General features: G+C 63.6%; 4 protein-coding genes and 1 long non-coding RNA gene across 10 annotated transcripts in view; 3 read left to right on the top strand and 2 right to left on the bottom strand.

The window, feature by feature from the left end:
• Positions 1–111: 111 nt before the first annotated feature.
• On the top strand, positions 112–2,427 carry TMX2 (thioredoxin related transmembrane protein 2). The gene is made up of 8 exons (XM_071559168.1): positions 112–337; positions 702–762; positions 922–1,035; positions 1,305–1,381; positions 1,458–1,564; positions 1,652–1,717; positions 1,825–1,954; positions 2,042–2,427. Exons 1-8 carry the CDS (start codon positions 149–151, stop codon positions 2,186–2,188), a joined length of 891 nt encoding a protein of 296 aa, XP_071415269.1. The 5' UTR covers positions 112–148; the 3' UTR covers positions 2,189–2,427.
• Positions 2,428–2,535: 108 nt separating this feature from the next.
• Positions 2,536–3,742, top strand: SELENOH (selenoprotein H). Of its 2 annotated transcripts, none has more exons than XM_071559171.1 (5): positions 2,536–2,615; positions 2,931–3,083; positions 3,162–3,307; positions 3,382–3,495; positions 3,566–3,742. In XM_071559171.1, exons 2-4 carry the CDS (start codon positions 2,932–2,934, stop codon positions 3,480–3,482), a joined length of 399 nt encoding a protein of 132 aa, XP_071415272.1. In that variant the 5' UTR covers positions 2,536–2,615; position 2,931; the 3' UTR covers positions 3,483–3,495; positions 3,566–3,742. The 2 variants fall into 2 exon arrangements, with proteins under 2 accessions (XP_071415272.1, XP_071415273.1); XM_071559172.1 differs by having other exon boundaries at positions 2,552–2,615; positions 2,813–3,083.
• An 8-nt stretch (positions 3,743–3,750) lies between these two features.
• On the bottom strand, positions 3,751–5,509 carry BTBD18 (BTB domain containing 18). The gene is made up of 3 exons (XM_071559167.1): positions 5,203–5,509; positions 4,811–4,947; positions 3,751–4,710 (listed from the first exon to the last, which is right to left on the bottom strand). Exons 2-3 carry the CDS (start codon positions 4,938–4,940, stop codon positions 3,833–3,835), a joined length of 1,008 nt encoding a protein of 335 aa, XP_071415268.1. The 5' UTR covers positions 4,941–4,947; positions 5,203–5,509; the 3' UTR covers positions 3,751–3,832.
• A 5-nt stretch (positions 5,510–5,514) lies between these two features.
• On the bottom strand, positions 5,515–9,754 carry LOC139673462 (uncharacterized). 2 transcript variants are annotated; one of them, XR_011698120.1, is made up of 3 exons: positions 9,048–9,754; positions 7,431–7,604; positions 5,515–6,818 (listed from the first exon to the last, which is right to left on the bottom strand). It is a non-coding gene; the product is annotated as an uncharacterized lncRNA (long non-coding RNA). The 2 variants fall into 2 exon arrangements; XR_011698119.1 differs by having other exon boundaries at positions 9,063–9,754.
• Positions 9,755–9,864: 110 nt separating this feature from the next.
• Positions 9,865–17,634, top strand: part of CTNND1 (catenin delta 1) — a 29,175-nt gene continuing 21,405 nt past the window's right edge. For 2 of the 4 annotated variants that reach the window (XM_071559165.1, XM_071559164.1), the window contains exon 1: positions 9,865–10,106. The gene's annotated coding sequence lies outside the window, so the exon portion shown is untranslated. The remainder of the gene's footprint in view (positions 10,107–17,634) is intronic. The other 2 variants (XM_071559162.1, XM_071559163.1) reach the window with 2 other exon arrangements.

Here is a 17,634-nt window from a genome sequence, read left to right as displayed (position 1 = left end):
GACTCATCCCCGCTTTCTGATTGGTGGCCTCTCTCTCCCTCTCCCCTGTCATTGGCCCGCGGGGGCAGGGGAGAGCCCGGCCCGCCGCTCGCCATTGGGCGGTGGGGAGGCCCCGCCCCCGCACGGCGGTGGGCGGGGCGTGGGGAAGATGGCGGTGGTGGCGCCGCTGCTGGCGCTGCTCTGGGCGCTGCCGGGGCTGTGCCGCTGGCTCGCCCGGCCCTACTACCCGCTCTCCGCCCTGCTCGCCGCCGCCTTCCTCATCGTGCGCAAGGTCCCGCCGCTCTGCCGCGGGCTGCCCTCGCAGCGGGAGGATGGCAACCCCTGCGACTTTGACTGGGTGAGGCGGCGCGGCCTGTCCTCGCACCCTCGGCCTGTCCCCGGGCCTGTGCCCGCACCCCTGGGACTGTCCCCGCACTCCCGCCCTGCCCCTGGGACTCTGCCTCACACCCCTTGGTTCCCCTCCTGCCCCGACAGCGCCCCGGCCCGGCTGAGGGAGGGGATGCCCTTTAATCACTGGTGGTTTGCCGGTGCCCCACCACAGCCTACGTGCCCCCGGGCGCTGGCCGAGCCCATCGCCGCGGGGCAGCCCCTCCTCGGTGTTTTGCCCCAGGGAGGGACAGGAGCCGCGGGTTCTGGCAGGGCCGCAGGGCCGGCAGGGCCTGGCAGGGCTGTAGACTCACGCAGTCCCCTCTCTGTGCCAGCGGGAGGTGGAGATCCTCATGTTCCTCAGCGCCATCGTCATGATGAAGAATCGGCGCTCCAGTGAGTCGGGTTGGGGCACAGGGGGCTGCTTATGGGGCCTCCGAGGAGCAGCTGAGCGGGGTGTGGGCTGGAGCAGCAGATCCAGCCCTCCCTCAGAATCTCCCCCACCCTTCTGGGGGGATCTGGCCCTTGTCCCTTATCCCTCTCTCCTCTTTGCAGTCACCGTGGAGCAGCACATCGGGAATATCTTCATGTTCAGCAAAGTGGCCAATGCCATCCTGTTCTTCCGCCTCGACATCCGCATGGGGCTGCTCTACCTCACGCTCTGCATAGGTGAGCCCTGACAGGGCCCTGGGGGCAGCCGTGGAGCCGCTGGCCCAGCCTGTGCCCTGCCTGTCCCCTGTGTCCCTGGCAGAGCTCCCTCCTGCCCCAGCTGCCCCTCAGGGCTGGAGGGAGCTGTGGGTGTACAGAGTGTCCCTGGGAGCAGTGGTGGGCAGGAGGGGACATGTCCTTGCCCCTGGCTCCCCCAGCTGCTCCAGGGCAGAGGAGCCCTGTCCCAGCCCCAGACTGGCACTGGGGGGCTCAGAGCACTGTCATTGCAGTGTTCCTGATGACCTGCAAGCCACCCCTCTACATGGGCCCTGAGTACATCAAGTACTTCAGTGACAAGACCATCGATGTGAGTATCCCCCTCCATGGGGGCTTTGGGGGGCTCTGCCTGCCTTCCTCCCCCTGAGCCTGTGCCCCCACGGCAGGAGGAGCTGGAGAGGGACAAGCGGGTGACATGGATTGTCGAGTTCTTTGCCAACTGGTCCAGTGAGTGCCAGTCCTTCGCCCCCATCTTCGCCGACCTCTCTCTCAAGTGAGTGGTGCCCCTGGTGGTCTCGGTGGGTCACGGGGCTCGTGGTGCCCTGGGGCCCTCACAGCGCTGTGTCCTTGTCCTGCCCAGGTACAACTGCCAGGGGCTGCAGTTCGGCAAGGTGGACGTTGGCCGGTACACGGACGTCAGCACCAGGTGTGGGGGGCACGGCCTGGGCAGCAGGGCCCGCCCTGGGGCATTCTCTGTGGCCCCCTAGCCCCCTTGGGCTGCCCGGGGGTCACTGTCAGCCTGTCCTGCCACAGGTACAAGGTCAGCACGTCGCCCCTCACCAAACAGCTGCCCACCCTCATCCTCTTCCAGGGGGGCACGGAGATCATGCGGCGGCCGCAGATTGACAAGAAGGGCCGTGCTGTGTCCTGGACCTTCTCCGAGGTGGGTTGGGCCTTCCTGCCCTGTGCCTGGGACGGAGGAGGGGCTGCAGGGGCCCCTGAGGGTGCTGACGCTGCCTCTTGGCCACAGGAGAACGTGATCCGAGAGTTCAACCTCAACGAGCTCTACCAGAAGGCCAAGAAGCAGGCGAAGCCGCGGGAGGAGGGGCCTGAGGAGGCCCCGGCCGTGCCCGCAGCCGCCGGGCACCCAGAGGGGGAGACCAAGAAGGACAAGTAGAAGCTGCCCTGTGCTGTCGCCCATCACCACGCCGCCATCACCCTGGTGGCACCGGCCTCGCGGGCCGCCCAGCCCTGCCCGGGGCCGCTCTCCGTGGGGGCCGCTCCCGGCCGAGCCCCGGGAGAGCGGCGGGGCCCCGCGGCCCCGTGCGGGCAGGGCGGTAGGAGGGGAGGGGCCCCGCCTCGGTTATAACGCTCTCTCATCGCTGACAATAAACGGACCGTGCGGTGTCCAGTGTCGCCTGTCCCGGTCCGTGTCCCGCTCCGCGCAGGGGGCGGGGCCGCCATGGATGCTCCGCTTTCTGATTGGCTGAGGCTGGCGTGGGAGGAGCCACAGCGTGAGGGCGCTCCCGCGTTCGTTTAGGCCACGCCCCTTCCGGCCACGCCTTCCCCGGCGGCGCGCGCTCCCGGCACGTGGCCAGCGGCAGGTTGGGCCTGTCCCCTCTCCCTTTCCCGGGACCCGCGGCCTTCCCTTCTCCCTTCCCTTCCCACCTACACACCGTGGCGGCATCCCTGGGAGGGCCCCCTTCCCGCCCCCCACAGCAAGGTCCCAGCGGGAACTCCCCTTTCCCCCACCAAGGCGCACCGCCGGGGACCGACCCTTCCTAATCCCCTCCCCGAGCAGCGGCCCCGCGGGGCCCGGCCTGGCACTCCCGTGATAGCGAGGTCCCCGGGGTCCCATCACACCCCGGAGCGGGATCCCCGCCGACCCGGCGTAGACCCCACTGTCCCGGCTCTCCCAGGATGGCTCCCCGCGGGAGGAAGCGCGGGGTTCAGCAGCCGGCGGCGGCCGAGGCACCGGAACCGGCGGAAGCCCCGCAGAAGCGGGCGCGGGCCCAGGCCCAGGCCAGAGGCAGCCCGGGGGGCATCGGCCCCCGCGTCGTCATCGAGCACTGGTGAGCGGCCCGAGTGCCGGCGGGTGGGGGAGGCCTTTGGGGTGTCCCCCACGGCGCTGACCCCCGGTGTCCCCGCAGCAAGAGCTGACGGGTGTACGGGCGCAACGCGGCGGCGGTGAGTGAGGCCCTGCGTGGGGCCATGGCCCACCTCCCCGTGGACATCAACCCTCGGCCGCCGCGCAGGAACAGCTTCGAGGTGTCTCTGGTGAAGGAGGACGGCAGCAGTAAGTGCTGGGCCGGGGGCGGGCGCGGCGGGGACTCCCCGGGATGCCTGACCCGGCCCCCTTTCCCTCCCCAGCCGTGGAGCTGTGGAGCGGCATCGGGAAGGGACCCCCCCGCAAGCTGAAGTTCCCCCAGCCACAGACCGTGGTGGAAGCCCTGAAGAGCAGCTTGGCATAGGGGCGTTGGCCAGGTGAGCGGGCACGGGACAGGGATGGCACGGGACAGGGATGGCACAGGGACCAACTGCCCTCTCCCCACAGCCGAGCCAAGGCCGGCACCCGTGGCATGAGCGTTCATGAAGAGGCGAGACCAAGTGGGGGGCACCCGCCAGCCCCAGTCCCGTCGCTGATGCTGCAGCTCTGCCACCGCCGGACCCCTGGCTCCCCCCACGCCCCCCTGTGTCCCCCCCAGTCTCCAATAAAGCTCAGCACCCCACAGCGCAGCTCCAGCCTTTTATTCCGATGACACAGAGCCCAGGGGGTGCAGCCCTGAGTGCAGGTAGTGACCGGGGGGCAGAGGCAGCCCCCCTAGGTGAGGACATCCACCTCCTCCTCTTCCGACTCGGATGAGGGGCAGGGCCAGAGGCAGACTGTGCCAGCGGGCAGGAACGGCTCCACTGTCCCCACATCCACCTCCTCCTCCTCCTCAGGTTCACCTCCAAGGAACCCCAGGGGCACAGCCTGCCCACAGCCCTGCTGGGGCTGGGGGGACTCCCCAACGCCCTGCTGGGGCTGGGGCTGGGGGGGGTCTCCACCCTGCTGTCTCCAGGCTACACAGGGAGCCTGCCAGGGCAGGGACTGCCTGCCCACCCGCCCCAGTGCACCTACATCCATGGGGGGCTGTGCTGCCATGCCCCCACCATGGCCTGGTGGCACCTCAGGAGGTGCAGGGGCGGGCTGCGTGTCCCGCACCACCTCCCAGCACCCCCTGCTCTCCACCTTCCGCAGCCTCACCCGCCGGATGGGGCTGGAGTGTGTGGGCCCCGGAGAGCGCTGTTGCCTGGGGGGGGACACCTCAGCACTCCCAGGGGGGACGCTGGCGCCGCTGGGCTCAGCCCTGTTGAGTGGCACCACGAGGGTGCCTTGCTGGGGGGAGCACAGGCAGGAGCGGTTGAGCTGCCGCTGGGGTCCCAGCCTCACCAGGCGTCCCCCCCGGAGCTGCAGCGACTCCAGCTCGGTGATGCGGAGCTGGCGAGCGGCCGCCAGAACCTCCTGCACCTCCTCCTGCGCCACCTCCAGCTCGGCCGTGTAGAAGAAGCGCACCAGCTTGCGCAGCACCCTGATCTTCAGCCCCGCCAGCTCCAGCACCACCCTGCAGCCCCGGGGGGGCAGCTCCGGGCTCAGCTGCTCCATGAAGAAGGGGCTGCAGACGGAGAGGACGCTGCAATGGGCCACCACTGTCTCACCTGCAAACCAGCAGCGCCTGTCACAGCCCTGCATCCCCCACTGATCCTTCCAGGGTGGGTTGCAGGGCCCCTGCCCGCAGGTCCCCAGCTGCCCGCTCACCTTCAGCCCGCAGCACCACGTCGCAGAACACATCCGCTCGCTGCTGCTGCCGGTGGAGGAGCTGGAAGGCCGCGCGCAGCAGGCGGGTGCTGCGGTACAGGAGCGGCTTGGGGGCTGACGGAGACGCCATGGGCACCCTGCAGGGACACAGTGTGGCACTCCGGATTTGGGCACCTGCTTGTCCCGGACGGTCCGGGGCTGTAATCGAGGGTGCAGTAAAGCCCCGTGTGCCCGTGCAGCCGCTGTCCCCGTGATCCCGCCCGAGCCTCGCCGGGTCTCGGCGACACCGGGGCCGGCGCTGCCACCAGGCGGCGACACTGCGGCCGCTTTGTGGCCGGCGCGGCCTAAGGCACCCGCGGGGCCGTCCCGCGTCCCCCGCGCCCTCCGCGTACCTGCCGAGACAGGCGGGGCGCGGGACACCGCTGAACCTCGCCGGGGAGAGGGGCGGGAATCCTGAGCCTGCGGAGCGGACAGGGAAGGGGCGAACGGAACCGTGACAAGCACCGATCCCGCGTCGCGCTCCTCGCCTCGCGTGGCGCGCCGGCCTCGCCCCGCCCCGCCCAGCAGCCAATCCCCGTCCGCACCTTGCCAGCCAATGGGGGCGTGGCGGGAGCGGCGTGGCGGGAGCGGCGTGGCGGGAGCGGCGTGGCGGGAGCGGCGTGGCGGGAGCGGCGTGGCGGGAGCGGCGTGGCGGGAGCGGCGTGGCGGGAGCGGCGTGGCGGGAGCGGCGTGGCGGGAGCGGCGTGGCGGGAGCGGCGTGGCGGGAGCGGCGTGGCGGGAGCGGCGTGGCGGGAGCGGCGTGGCGGGGCGTTTGGAGGGGCACGACACACCGGGGTTGGTGCTGGACGCTGACATCCCCCAGCCGCGGTGCCGTGGTGTGGGATCTCCAGAGGCTGGAGTGCGAGCAATAGTGTTTTCACAGCTCCCGGGAGGAGCAGGGCACGCGGACCACGGGTTTCTGGGCGGGGGCAGGATGGATGGGTAGGTGTTTTGGAAGCTGCCCCTGGAGCAAATGGCACTGCCCACTGCGTTTTGAGCAGTGTTTTGCCATGTTATAAAGTGCCCATTGTACAACCGCCTGCGTCAGTTGCTTCACACGCACACACTAAAAACGATTATAACAATCCCAGCCTCGATTGCCTGGAGACATTTGTTGTTCCTGCGAAGCTACCCAAGTGGGTGGAAATCCAAGGAGCTGCAGAAGGACAGGAGCCTGAATGTCTCTGTGGCTTTTAAATCTGCAAAGTTTTCCAATGTGGTCTCGCAGAAAAGTTTTCATCTGGTTGGATGTGTAATGCTGGTTTTCCTCCTCTGTTTTTGCAAAATGGACACAAACTAAGGAAGAAAGTGGCTGGTGCCAGGCCCAGGCCAGCAGCTGCTGAGGTCAGTGGCAGTCTGTTCCTGCCCCTGGGTGGCTTGGAGCTTGGCCCAAAATACCAAGGGATGCAGCAAAACAAGTAATTTCATATCAAAGTGCTATCATGTGCTCACAAAAATAGAAGGAAAATAGAGATGTTTCTTTCTCCAGTCCTTGCAATCCTTTAGAATTACAGTGATCAGAGCTGTTACTTGGAAAGCCTGACTTCACCAGGAGCACTTGGTGAAGCACTTGCATACAGATGCCATGGAGGGCCCTGCCTGCTGGCTTGAGCCCCTTGAAGGTCAGAATGTCCAGTGGGGTTTATCTCCTGGGTGGGATTCACTGTGGAAGAGAAAGCAAGGTCTAAACTGCACTGTCTGTCTGTCTGGGCTCCCTCTGTGGTTGATAGAAAAGGACAAATCCCATCTTCCCAGTGTCTCCCAAGCCCTCAAATCAGCAGATTCTGAGCCAGTTTCTGTAACAGAAAGGAAATTCCCATCTTGGGTCTCACAGCCAGAGATAGGTGATGCAATCATCATGCATTTTCAGTGATGTCCCCTTTGCCTGTGTCACTACTCTGAGTCCCTTCTCTCCAGATGGACCTTGCAGAAGGGAGGGATGAAGGCAGGGTCTGAAGCTGTGAAGGAGCTGGAGGTGGGGAGAGGAAGGAGAGACTGTCAGTGTCAACAGATCCTTGTGGGGCTGGGAGGGAAGGAGATTTCTGTGCACACTTCATTGAGCAAAGGGTGTAACAGGAATTCTGGCAGCCTGAGAGCATAGAATCATAGAATCACAGAATGGATTGGGTTGGAAAAGACCTCCGAGATCATCAAGTCCAACCCTTGCTCCAACTCCAGTACCTTTACCAGATCATGGCTCTCAGTGCCACGGCCAATCTCAGGTTAAAAACCTCCAGGGATGGCATGATGTGATGCAGCCAAAGGCTGACAGTGGGATGATCCATGGGCACTGGAGGGCCTGGGCACAGCAGGAAACTGGTAGAGGGACCACATCAAGTACATGGAGCTGCTGGACAGTGCATTGGGAAGGTGTCAGGGTGGGTTTGGGGCTTGCTTTGTTGCCTGGCGTCTTCCAATTAGGGCTGGAAAGCTCCATCAGGCCTCAATTCCCTCCTCCTCTTATCCAACGGATAAGTCTTTCCACCCCCCTGGTGCCACACTTCCCCTCGTGCAGGGAGGGACAGCAACCTGTCGGGATTCCCATAGGAAAGAGGCTGCGGAAGGGCCTTGTTGTCCTGACCTGGAACAATGCAGGCCATCCCACGGAGCCGCCTGTGTGGACCCGGACGCGGCAGCCTCCCCTTCCTCTTACCCTCGGCCGCCGGGGAGCGCGGGGCTGCCTTGTAAACAAGTTGTCTTGCTCTGTTCCGGTGGCAGCTGCGCTTCTGGCCTTCTCATCTGGGAAAGGCATCAGCTGTAGGATGAAAGGGGACGTGCAAGATGTTATTACAAGCAATTACTGTAAAAGAGGGCAAATTTTCCCATGCTAGTAACGCATCTCTTCTCCTCTTCCCAAGACGTGGAGGGCAGATACCTCTGGCACAGGAGTTATATTCAAACAAGAGTGTGATCTGCTGTGGGGTGAGCTGGAGCTGGAGGATCAGGGTCCAGCCTGCCTTCCAACATAAGCACACACTGCTGGGTGTTCCAGTTGCTGGGGCAGGGCTGGGACTGACAGTGCATGGATAGACCCTGTCTAGCTCCATCGTACAGCTCTGGGGACAGGAGACACTGGCCCAGCATCAGAGGGGTGTATGCAAGAGCACGTTTAGTCTTTGAAAAAACTAAATTTTTTAAAGTCTATTAAATTTCGGGGCTAATCAAAGTAGCAGCACTGTCTTTGCCTGGAGCTGCTGATGCCATGCACTCTGCCTGTGTCTCCTGTGCTTTTATACTGGTGCCCTACCCCGGGCCACCTGCCTTCCTTGGGATGTGTCACATGGGCAAGGGCTCTTCTTCCCAGAAGGAATTGTGAGAGCACCTCTTCTCCCTCCCTGTTCCCAAGACTCAGGGGATGCACCCACCTTCCTCCTTGGGTGGGCCAAGAGGAGGGGAGGGCACCTGAAGATTATTTGTGGTCTGGGAGCAGTTCTCAGCTCGAGGCCCGAGGCCAAGAAGGAACCCAGCTCACTCATTTTGGGTGACAAGGAGGATAAAGGGGCACAGGGAAGTCTCAATCCCCTGCTGTGGGATAGAGAGACCTTTTTGCCCTGTGAGGGGTGGACGCCAGCTTTCCTTGCCCTCAGCAGCCAGGGGGTTGGATGGTTTATTTTACAAATCAAACATCAGGGAGGGTTGTCCCACGCACTGATAATCTCCCTGTACCTTTTGCATGCATTGAATCCCATTTCTCCTCCTTACATCTTTCTGTGTCGCCTTTAGCAACCCCCTTTGGGCTTGGGATCATCTCCCTCTCACATCCATCCCCAGGCCATTATCGCATCCTCCCCACCTCCCGGTGCATATTTACCCCAACAATCACCTGTCCCACCCAAAACCTTCCTCAACTCTTTTCCTCTGTCATTATGTCACTTTGGCAGTCAGGAAGGAGCAGGCAGGCTTCTCCTATCCCCAGTGCCTGCCCAGGGATGAGGGAATAGTGTCAGCTTCAGGGGATCTGGACTTGTCCCAAGTGAGCAGCTTGGAACGTGGGATGGGGCTGCGCGGCTTCCACGTCCTTGTCCCTCTGGAGAAGGGGAAACCCTCCCTGCTGGCAGCAGCCTCCTGCTCAGCTCCCATGCCCTATCCGTGGAGTGGCAGCAGCAAGAGGGACAGGACGGCTTCCTCTCTCATTCCAGCTTGCATTTCTCCAGCTGGATTCCTTGCAATCATTAAACCTCACGTTTAAATCTCCCACCTGGGGTCTCTGTACCTCTGCTCTTTCTTGGGGTTGGCACAACTGGTTTGGAGTCACGGGATCCGGGCAGAGCTGGGTTGCCTCGGCTGGGCTGTGCTGCTCTTTCTCTCCCCGTGTGCCAAGGGCCTCTGGGCTTCACCCACGGCACGGAGCCCTCGGCTGGGCTGCTCTCCACTTCCACGGGGCTCGTGCCAGTCCACGGGACACAGCGATGCGGGTGTGGGGACAGAATCCACGTGGGATGAGCTGCTGGCCTGATGGTGCTCCCAAGGGTGAGCTGTGGCAGAGGCTCTGCCAGCATCTGCTCCCTAGAGCTGGAGGGGCCAGGCTGACCCCCCCCGGCGTGGTGCTGCGGCCCATCTGCCCATGGAATCTTGCTTATGGGAAAGTTCCACCCTGGACGGGATCACAGGTCTCGTGCCGTGGGCCAGCCCAGAGGAAGCTCGGCTCTGCTCCGGGGGTCTGCCGGGCTGCTGCCCGAGAACCCCCTGCCACACCATTCCCGGGGAAGACCCGCACCCCGGGGAGCAGCTGGTCGGCTCCCGGGGCGGGATCCCCGCGAGGTGGAGCCCACCCGGGGGGTGGACCCCGGTATGCAAGGCTGGGGCAGATCCCACCGGGACGGAGTCCACGGGGGAACAGACCCTTCGGGGGACAGACCCTTCCAGCGACAAACTCCGCTGGGACAGCCCGCAGGGGGCCCGGCCCGGCCGGGACAGCCGCACCCCGGCCCCGCCCGCCCCGTCGCGGGGCGCTGACGCCGGGGGCGGCCCCGCGCCCGCCCCGCCCCGCCCGCCGGACCAACTTCCATTTTAGGTACGGGAGCGGCGCGGGCGCACGGCGGGACCCGACCAACCCTGCGCTCCGCTCCGCCCGCGCCGATTGCACGGCGAGACCCGACTCGACCCGACCCTAACGCAGCCGTACCGGGCGGCCGCTCCTCGCCTCTCGCCGCGGCGGGACCCGCGGAGCGGAGCGGGCCGGGCGGCTGTTCCACCGCCGCGGGGCGGGACCGCCCTCGCTCTCCTGCCCGCCCGCCCGCCGAGGAGCCCGGTCACGGTAAGTCCCGCTCACGGCGTCCCCGCCGGGAGGGAGCGGAGCCGGGGCGGGCCAGGCGTCGCACGCCCCCGCGGCGCCGGCGGAGCGGGGCGGGACGGGCCGGTCCTTGCCCGGCGAGGCGGGAGCCGGGGCTCGGCCGCGCTCCCCGGTCGGTGCCGGGTCCCGGCAGCCCCGGCCCGGCCCGCAGCCGGTGCCAGGCGCGGCCGCGCCCCGCGGGACCGGCGGGGCGGCGGGGCCGGGCCCTGGCGGGGGCGCTGGCGGAGCCCGCGGGGAGCGACACAAAGGCGGCTGGGCCGGGCGGCCGCTCCGCTCCCCGCCCGCGGCCGTCGCCGCTCGCCCTGCCCGGAACAAAGGCGGCCCGTGTGCCAGCTCCCCGCGGCCCGGCCCCTGCCCGCCTGAGCGCCCCGTGTCTCGTTTAGCTGCGCCTTTGTTCTGGCCGGGAAGGGGCCGGTGTGCCCGGGGGGGTCAAGTGTGCGGGTGGGGCTGCGGCTCCTCCTCGTGGAATCGCTCCGAGCTTAAAAACAGCCCGACAGACCCGTCCGCCGCGGCTCACAAGCGACACCGAAACGCGCCCAGGGGAGGCGGGACGGGGCCGCCGGCGGCACGGGGGGTCTGCTCGGCCGCCGGCTCGTCCTGAGCCCCCCTTGGCCACGCTGTCATTGAGGAACAGCGCGGCTGCCTCCCCCGCTGCCCGGCGCCCGTCGTGCCAGGAGTCGGTGACCTTCTCCAGCATTGCTTTTCCCTGCACCGTGGGCACTCCTGAGCCTCCTGGGAGCGTTACAGAGAGGAGACTTAGCTTGGGGTGAGAAAGTTTGGGTGGCCCTCAGTCATGAGGGCTGCTGGCATCTGCGAGGCACCCGCAGGCTGGCAGAAGGGAAGTGGGGCACCTCCGTTATGCCCCTGGGCTTTGGGCGAGGGAGCCTGGACAACAAAGCTTCCTCTGATTGTTGGAGAGAGGGGTGGACCTCCTGGAGTGTATCCCTCTCCAACGGCTCGGTGCCCGTGCCCTCCCAGGGAGCCAGAGACGATGGGACTCACAGAGCACTGTCTCCAAAAGGGACCCCGTGGCAGGGCTGGAGGCTCCTGTCCCAGTGCTGTGGCACCCAGCCCTCATTCGGGTCCCAGTGAGCTGGATGGGGGCACTGTCTGGGTACACAGAACCTTGTGGTGGTGTCAAGCTACAGCTGCCCGTGGTATCGCTGTTGCCCCTCCTGTGCTGCGCAGATGATTTTGGACTTGGCTGCCCGGGTCATGGTGTGGAGTTGAGAACAGGCTTGTCCTCGGCTTGGCAGGGAACAGGGAAAGCTCAGCACCTCCAGGCCATTCTCGCGGCATGTTTGGAACTTCCATTTCTGTGTTCTCCGGGATGTGGTGAGGTGGGGTCGTGGCTGGCTGACTACTCCCAGGCTCCTGCCTCTGATTGCTGGGGCTGGTTCTCCCATGCTGGTGGGTCTGCAAAGCTCCTGCCAGGGAAGTGGGGCACTGTCTGCCCAGTCTGAAGGAAGCTGCGTGATGGGAAGAGCCCGGGCAGGGTAATTGTTAGTCTTCCCCAGGATTACCTTATCCTGCTCACAGGTCCCAGGGCTTTCCCGAGGCAGGTTCCTTACCTGTTGGTGTTTGCTCATGCTCTGTGAACAGCAAAAAGGCAGTTTTTAAGAATCTGTTCTGCTTCCACTGGGCTGAGCTTGGCCAGACTGTGTGCAAACTCTGTGTGTCCTCTGCCGTGTGCAGCAGTGCTGGAATCTTGCACGGAGCCTTTCTGGAAGGGGTGGGAGGATGAAAGTGCTCGCTTAGTGGAGCGTGCTGGGCTTGCCTGGGCTGCCTTAGAGGGGAGAGCCTCCTCCCTTCCGACGTGGAGGTCAGAGCCTGATCTTTGTGGTTGAGGAGCCCTTGAGGCCGTCCCTTCCCTAAAGATGGGCTGAGAGTCAGATGAATGGTCTAGCCCAGACCGCGGAGCCAGAATCTATCCCTGGATTGCCTCTCATCTCTTCCCTCTTCCAGCCTCTGGCATGGAGATAAGACCTTGGCCCATTGTATCTGCTCTGGAGGTGGCTTTAGGACACCCAGAAAATAATAGCGTGGCTTGGATCACGCCCGGAGGGCTGTTGGCTTCTTGAAATAGCTCACCAGTGTCTGTGGCCTTAGGGTAGAGTGCTGGGTAAAGCTCTTGGTTTCTCTTCACAACAGCCCCTCATAACTGTCTCATTTACTGCTGGCAAGGACAGAGCCCTTGCCCAAGACTGTGGTGATGCTGTCTGCAGGGACATACAGAGCCCTCCTGCCTCTGAAATCCCGTGTCTCTGCAGTGTGGCGGCTGTGCCCTATCCCTGCCTCACTGACAGAGGGAAGTGAAACCTGGAGCTGGTTTGGGTCAATAAAAGACAACAGGTGTTGCCTGAATGTGATGACATAACCCAGACCTGGGCGATTCAGGCACTCCTCCGTGTGTGACACTGGGCTTGGCCGGCAGAGGAGGTTGTCCTCTGGCACGGAGTGCAGGAATGTGCCTCAGCATAAGGCTGTTGGAAGGGGGTTGGATTTACGGGCTCTCAAAGTCCTCAAGTTCTCTTAGGTGGCCACAACCTTCTCTTTGCTTTCTATCATCCAAGGAGGCTGTCTGGGGGAGGAAATGGTTTCTTAGAGCCAGTTCTTGTGCTGGAAACCCCCAGCAGCAGGCTGATGAGTTCATCCAGCTCCTGCCTGTCTTGTGCTTGTTGCTAATCCGCCTTCCTTCCCACCAGGAAGGCTTGTGGTGCTGGTTTGGCACAGGCCTGTCCCTCTGTCCTGTCCAGTGACTGCTGTGGGGAGGGGGTGTTACCTGTGGATTCAAGTGCTTTGTTCCCATGTGACCTCAGCCAGCTGGGGGGCTCAGGGGTGGCAGTGGGTGCCATGTGATCCTGCTGTCCCTCTTTCCCCATGGAGGATGCAACCTCTCCTTGTGAGGAATGCTCTTTCCTTGTGGTGGCCCATACGAGGAGGGGCAAGATGAGGTGGCTGCTGGGTGTGGGGGCAAACCAGTGACTAAGGAGCACAGGCTGCCAGGCGTGGTGCCAGGATAGACCAACCCTTAACCAGGGTGCCTGGCATCTCTGCTTTCATCTGCTCTTCCCAGCCTGGAGCAGCTGCTGGTCAGAGGTTGGCAGAGGGACGCCTGGCGTGTATGGACCTTGGACTGAGGTGGGAACGACTGGTCTGTGCTGCCCTGCAGACGGCTTCCACTGGCTCCCACTGCCTTCAGGGAGATGGGTTTCCATGCCAGGGGTGCCCACAGGAATGGTGTCCCCAACCTAGTGCTGCAGGTCCACAGTGACTTTGCACTGCAGAGCTCTTACCCACTGTGAAAATGCTTGTGCCAGTGTGCACCTGGGGACATGATCCAGGCTGAGCCCTTCACACCATGTTTGATTTAAGTGGTTCTGTGCTCAGGTGTTTGTGCTGAAGGTGTGGGGGGTTTCTGCTATGGCACCACAGCCTGGCCTGTGTTGAGGCAGAAGGTGGGGGTGGCTCTGAGGTGGGCAGTCTGTGGGTGTACAGGTATTCTGAGAGAGGAACATTCTTGGTGGAGTGTTTGTCCAGGCCAGGTGTGACTGGCTTTCCAGCACAAGCAAGGAAGGGTCTAGGAAAGCTGGGGTAGGGGCTGAGCTCTGGGAACAGCTCTCCTGTAGCCTGGCCAGTGTGGTGGTGCTCTGGAAACATCTGCAGCTCCAAGGCTGGTATGAGGTTGCCCTGGGTGTGGGTGTGCTGGTGGTGGTGGCAGCTGCGTGCTGGGCTTGTGCTTCTGAGGGCAGGAGCTGCTTCTGTGCCACCATCCTGGCCCCGGCTGCTCCTGCTCCTCTGGGCGTTGGCCCCGGTCACAGCAAACATTGCTCGAAGTTCACCAGCCCTCCTGGGCACACCTGAGCTGTACCTGCCTCTGAGGGGTGGGCTGTGGGCACTGGGCATGGGGGGACAGCAGCCAGAGCAGGCAGTGGGAGGGCAGCTCTCTCTTCTCCTTTCATCTCACACAGCTTTTGTCACTGCAAACTCGCCTCCTGCACAGGAGAGTGGTTATCTGGGATGAGAGGGGTGGGCTCCCTCTGGGGAGCAAGGTGGCCCCATGTGTGAAAGTTGGATGGGCTCAGAGTGGATGAATATGGGGAACTGGTTCCCACCCTGTCCAGAAGGAGGAAGGCGTCTCATTGTCCCCAGCCCATGTGTTTTCCTCTCGCCCCCATCTCGTGTGGCGCTGGGGCTGGTCTTTTCCGAGAAGAGCCATCAGCGCTCTCAGCTGCTTCCTGGTGCTCCCAGCTCCGGTCCTGGCCCGGTCAGAAATGGGAGGTGGTGGTGCAGGGCCGCCTGTGTGTGTGGGTAGCTGCCGTGGGTGGGAGGGAGTGTGTGGAACTGCAAAGACGAGTTTTTCCGACCTGGAAGGGTGGGTCACCGGGGGTGTTTGCATGCTGCTGGCAGGCCCCTTGCCCAGTGGAGTAATACATTCCTGTGAGCATGTTGCTGCTTGCAGGGCCGCTGCTTGCCATGCTTGGCTCGGCTGCAGGCAGGCCGTCTAACTCTGGGTGGGAGAGATGGCCCCCTCCTGCTAACTGGGGTCTGAGCAGGAGGAGGTGGAGAGCCCAGGGATGTTTCTGGGAGAAATCCTCTCTGATGTGGGGAGCCTGCCTGCTCTAGGCTGGCTTGGTGCCCTCCTTCCTCTGTCTTTTCTCTTTTTTTTTCTCTGCTTTTACCTGCAGAGGGGAGGTTCCCTTCAGAACATACCGGTGTGGGAAAGGGAGACACCTGCTCTCCACTGATCTTTGCCCTGGGTCTGTCTCCAGCAGCTGGCTTGGGTGGCAAACCACTCACTTCCCTTCTCCATTCTCCTTCCTTCAGCAGCAAGAGGAGCCGCCCTGGGCAGGGTAGGGCAGATGGATGGGCCTGAGGAGCCAACTCTGGCATCAGCAAGAGCTGTGAGAGGGCTTGTGGTATCCCAGGGGTGGATGCCCTGTCCTGCCTCTGGGAGCCTTGGCAACCCCACGGAATGTCAGGGGGCCCAGTGGAGTTGTGCAGACAAGATGAGGTGTGTGATGGAGGCTGGAGAGCTGTCTGAGGGTGGCAGATGTTGGGCTGGGGTTGTGATGTTTGTGCTGCTGCAGCTCTGCAGGTAACCAGCCCACCTCCAGGACATGATGGGCAAAGCCAAATCCTCACGGGGTTGGAAAACAGCACCTTCCACCCTCTGCTAGTAGGATGTTCCCCGTCCTGGATGGGAATGTGATACTACTATGGATGAGGAACCCTTGGGTGTGTTCCTTGGAGGCAGGACATGTCCAGCAAGCCAGCCAGATGTCTGATCTCCTGGGTGGGCCATGCTGACCTCCTGACTGGCACAGCTGGTGGAGGCTGGGCTGGGGATGGTGCCCATGCCTGGCATTCCCAGTCTGGTTCCAGCTCGTCTGCATGCGGGCCAGGGGCAGTGGGGAGTGGCCCTTGGCAGGACGTCGTGTTTAGAAGCTTACAGGAAAGGGAAGCCACGATGTCATCTTCCGTCTGACCAGGAAGCGCAGGTTTCCTTCCCTTCAACTCGCACAGGAGCCTGGAAAGCTGCTTCTTAGGGAGAGAGTTGGAGGGGCAAACGATTGGGAAGGGGGCTGGGGTAGGATGGAGTCCGACTGTCCCTCTGAGCATGGCCTGGCTGGTGTTTTGTTTGTCCCTTGCTGCTGCCTGTGGGCACTGGCTCCTGCATGGCCACGGGCACTAAAGGTACTTGGAGCACTCTGGGGGTCTTGCTGTCACCTTGCCTCAGCCCCCTTCCACACCTCCAGCCCTGATTCAGTCCCTGGCTCTTGCCTGATGCTTCTCCAGTGGCTTTCCTTCACCCATTCATTACTCCTCTTGGCAGGGCCCTTGGAGCCATCTCCAGGCTTGCAATTAGAGAGCCGGGCACCTGATGAGGTCATGCTGAGCAGAGCCAGGGTGTTCAGCCCAGCCCTGCGTGGTGTGTGCTGTGACTCAGCCCGTGGCCGCCCTACCTGCTCGGGGAGTCTGGGCTGGCTGGGCCGAGGAGGGGGCAGGGGGTCCCACTGCTCCTGGGCCGCTCCCTGGGGCGGCTTGGCTTAATCTCGGCAATTCCCTCCTGGCCGCTCCCTCACGTAATGATGCTTTGCGTGTTTGCTCAGTGTGGGGAGGGGAGAAAAGTGTGTCTGGTCTGGCAGAGGGAAGGGTGCCCCGTTTGCCTCGGAGGTGCCCCACGTCCTCCTTGGGTGAGAGGAGACCTCACATGGGGTTCCTGGAATGAGTAGGGGGCTCAGGCTCCTGCCTTTGTGCCCATTCCTGCTCATGGGTCCTTGGTGACTTGTTCTTGCAGGGAAGGCAGATAGTGCTGAGCCCAGGGATGATGCTGGTGGTGGGATCCCCCCTGTGCTTCCAGGCCCTGCTCCTTTGTCCACTGGTTGGAGCAGGATGACTGGAGCCAGGACTGGGCCCTGGGGTCTGCCAGTGTCAGAACAGGAAATGATCTCAAGTGGCAGCCTTGGGAGGAGGGCTGTGAGGAGGCTCTGTGCCATGGAAGGTGGTCCAAATTCATGTGTCTGGGTGCTGGGCGGGCACAGCTGGCTGCAGGTGCTTGTGCCCATGGCCTGATGAAAGGAGATTCCCCTCATCCTGCTGGGAATGCTGGCCACTGGGCTGCAGCCTCTTTGCTGGGGACAGCCAGCAGCACATGTTGGATATCAGAAAAAAATTCTTTCCAGAGAGAGTAATCGGGCACTGGAATGGGCTGCCCAGAGAGGGGGTGGATTCCCCATCCCTGGAGGTTTTTCAACTGAGATTGGCCGTGGCACTGAGTGCCATGATCTGGTAAAGGGACTGGAGTTGGACCAGGGGTTGGACTTGGTGATCTCAGAGGTCTTTTCCAACCCAATCGATTCTATGTGAATCCAGAGCAGTTTCCCTCGGCTCAGGGGGGGCAGCTCCTGCGGTGCTGCAGACTCAGGTCTCACTGAAGGGGACTTTGCTCCCTGGACTCTGCCAGCGCAGCCCTTATCTCTGTAACACTGGGCTGTGTTTGTTTTCCCTTCGGGAGAGAGGCAGCTGAATGGGAAAGTTGAGCCTGGCAGAGGGTGGGGGGACGGGTGAAGGGCAGGGACATTGGTGTGGCTGGAGCTGGGGGGGCCACATTGACCTTCAGCCCAGCACTGGGGTCCGGTGAGCCTCGTGGCCGTGGGGCCAGCTCATGTCCCCCATGGAGGTGGCTGCTGCTCCCTGGGTGTGGCAAGGAGCCAGGGGCTGCCCTGTGCCCCCGCTGGTTCACCTGCTGCCCCTGGGGCTGGGGCAGCAGAGCCGGGGGGCTGCCGGCTCCCCCCGTCGTGGCCCGGGAGCCGCTGGGGTGAAGCAGGAGCCCGCTGGCTGCCGGAGCGTGGCCTGCCCCGGGAATGCTCTGGCCCCATTCCCGGAATCCGGCGCTGGGTGTTTGTTTGCTGCTGCGCCCCCGAGGTCTGGTGCTACTGTGACAGGAAGCGGGGACGCCGGGGGGAGGGAGGCCGGCCGCCGGCTGGGG

The sequence above is a fragment of the Pithys albifrons genome, chromosome 6, assembly GCF_047495875.1.
Source record: "Pithys albifrons albifrons isolate INPA30051 chromosome 6, PitAlb_v1, whole genome shotgun sequence".
In the NCBI taxonomy this organism is placed as follows: Eukaryota; Metazoa; Chordata; class Aves; order Passeriformes; family Thamnophilidae; genus Pithys; species Pithys albifrons.
This window is presented reverse-complemented; position numbering and strand designations above follow the sequence as displayed.

Bases quoted from the DNA above. Each gene is read 5' to 3' on its own strand.
- BTBD18 (XM_071559167.1), bottom strand. From the start codon at position 4,940: ATGGCGTCTCCGTCAGCCCCCAAGCCGCTCCTGTACCGCAGCACCCGC. The intron at 4,711-4,810 runs GTGAGCGGGCAG...GCTGGTTTGCAG, and splicing joins CGTGGTGCTGCGGGCTGAAG to GTGAGACAGTGGTGGCCCAT.
- TMX2 (XM_071559168.1), top strand. From the start codon at position 149: ATGGCGGTGGTGGCGCCGCTGCTGGCGCTGCTCTGGGCGCTGCCGGGG. The intron at 1,382-1,457 runs GTGAGTATCCCC...CCCCCACGGCAG, and splicing joins TCAGTGACAAGACCATCGAT to GAGGAGCTGGAGAGGGACAA. The intron at 1,718-1,824 runs GTGTGGGGGGCA...GTCCTGCCACAG, and splicing joins TACACGGACGTCAGCACCAG to GTACAAGGTCAGCACGTCGC.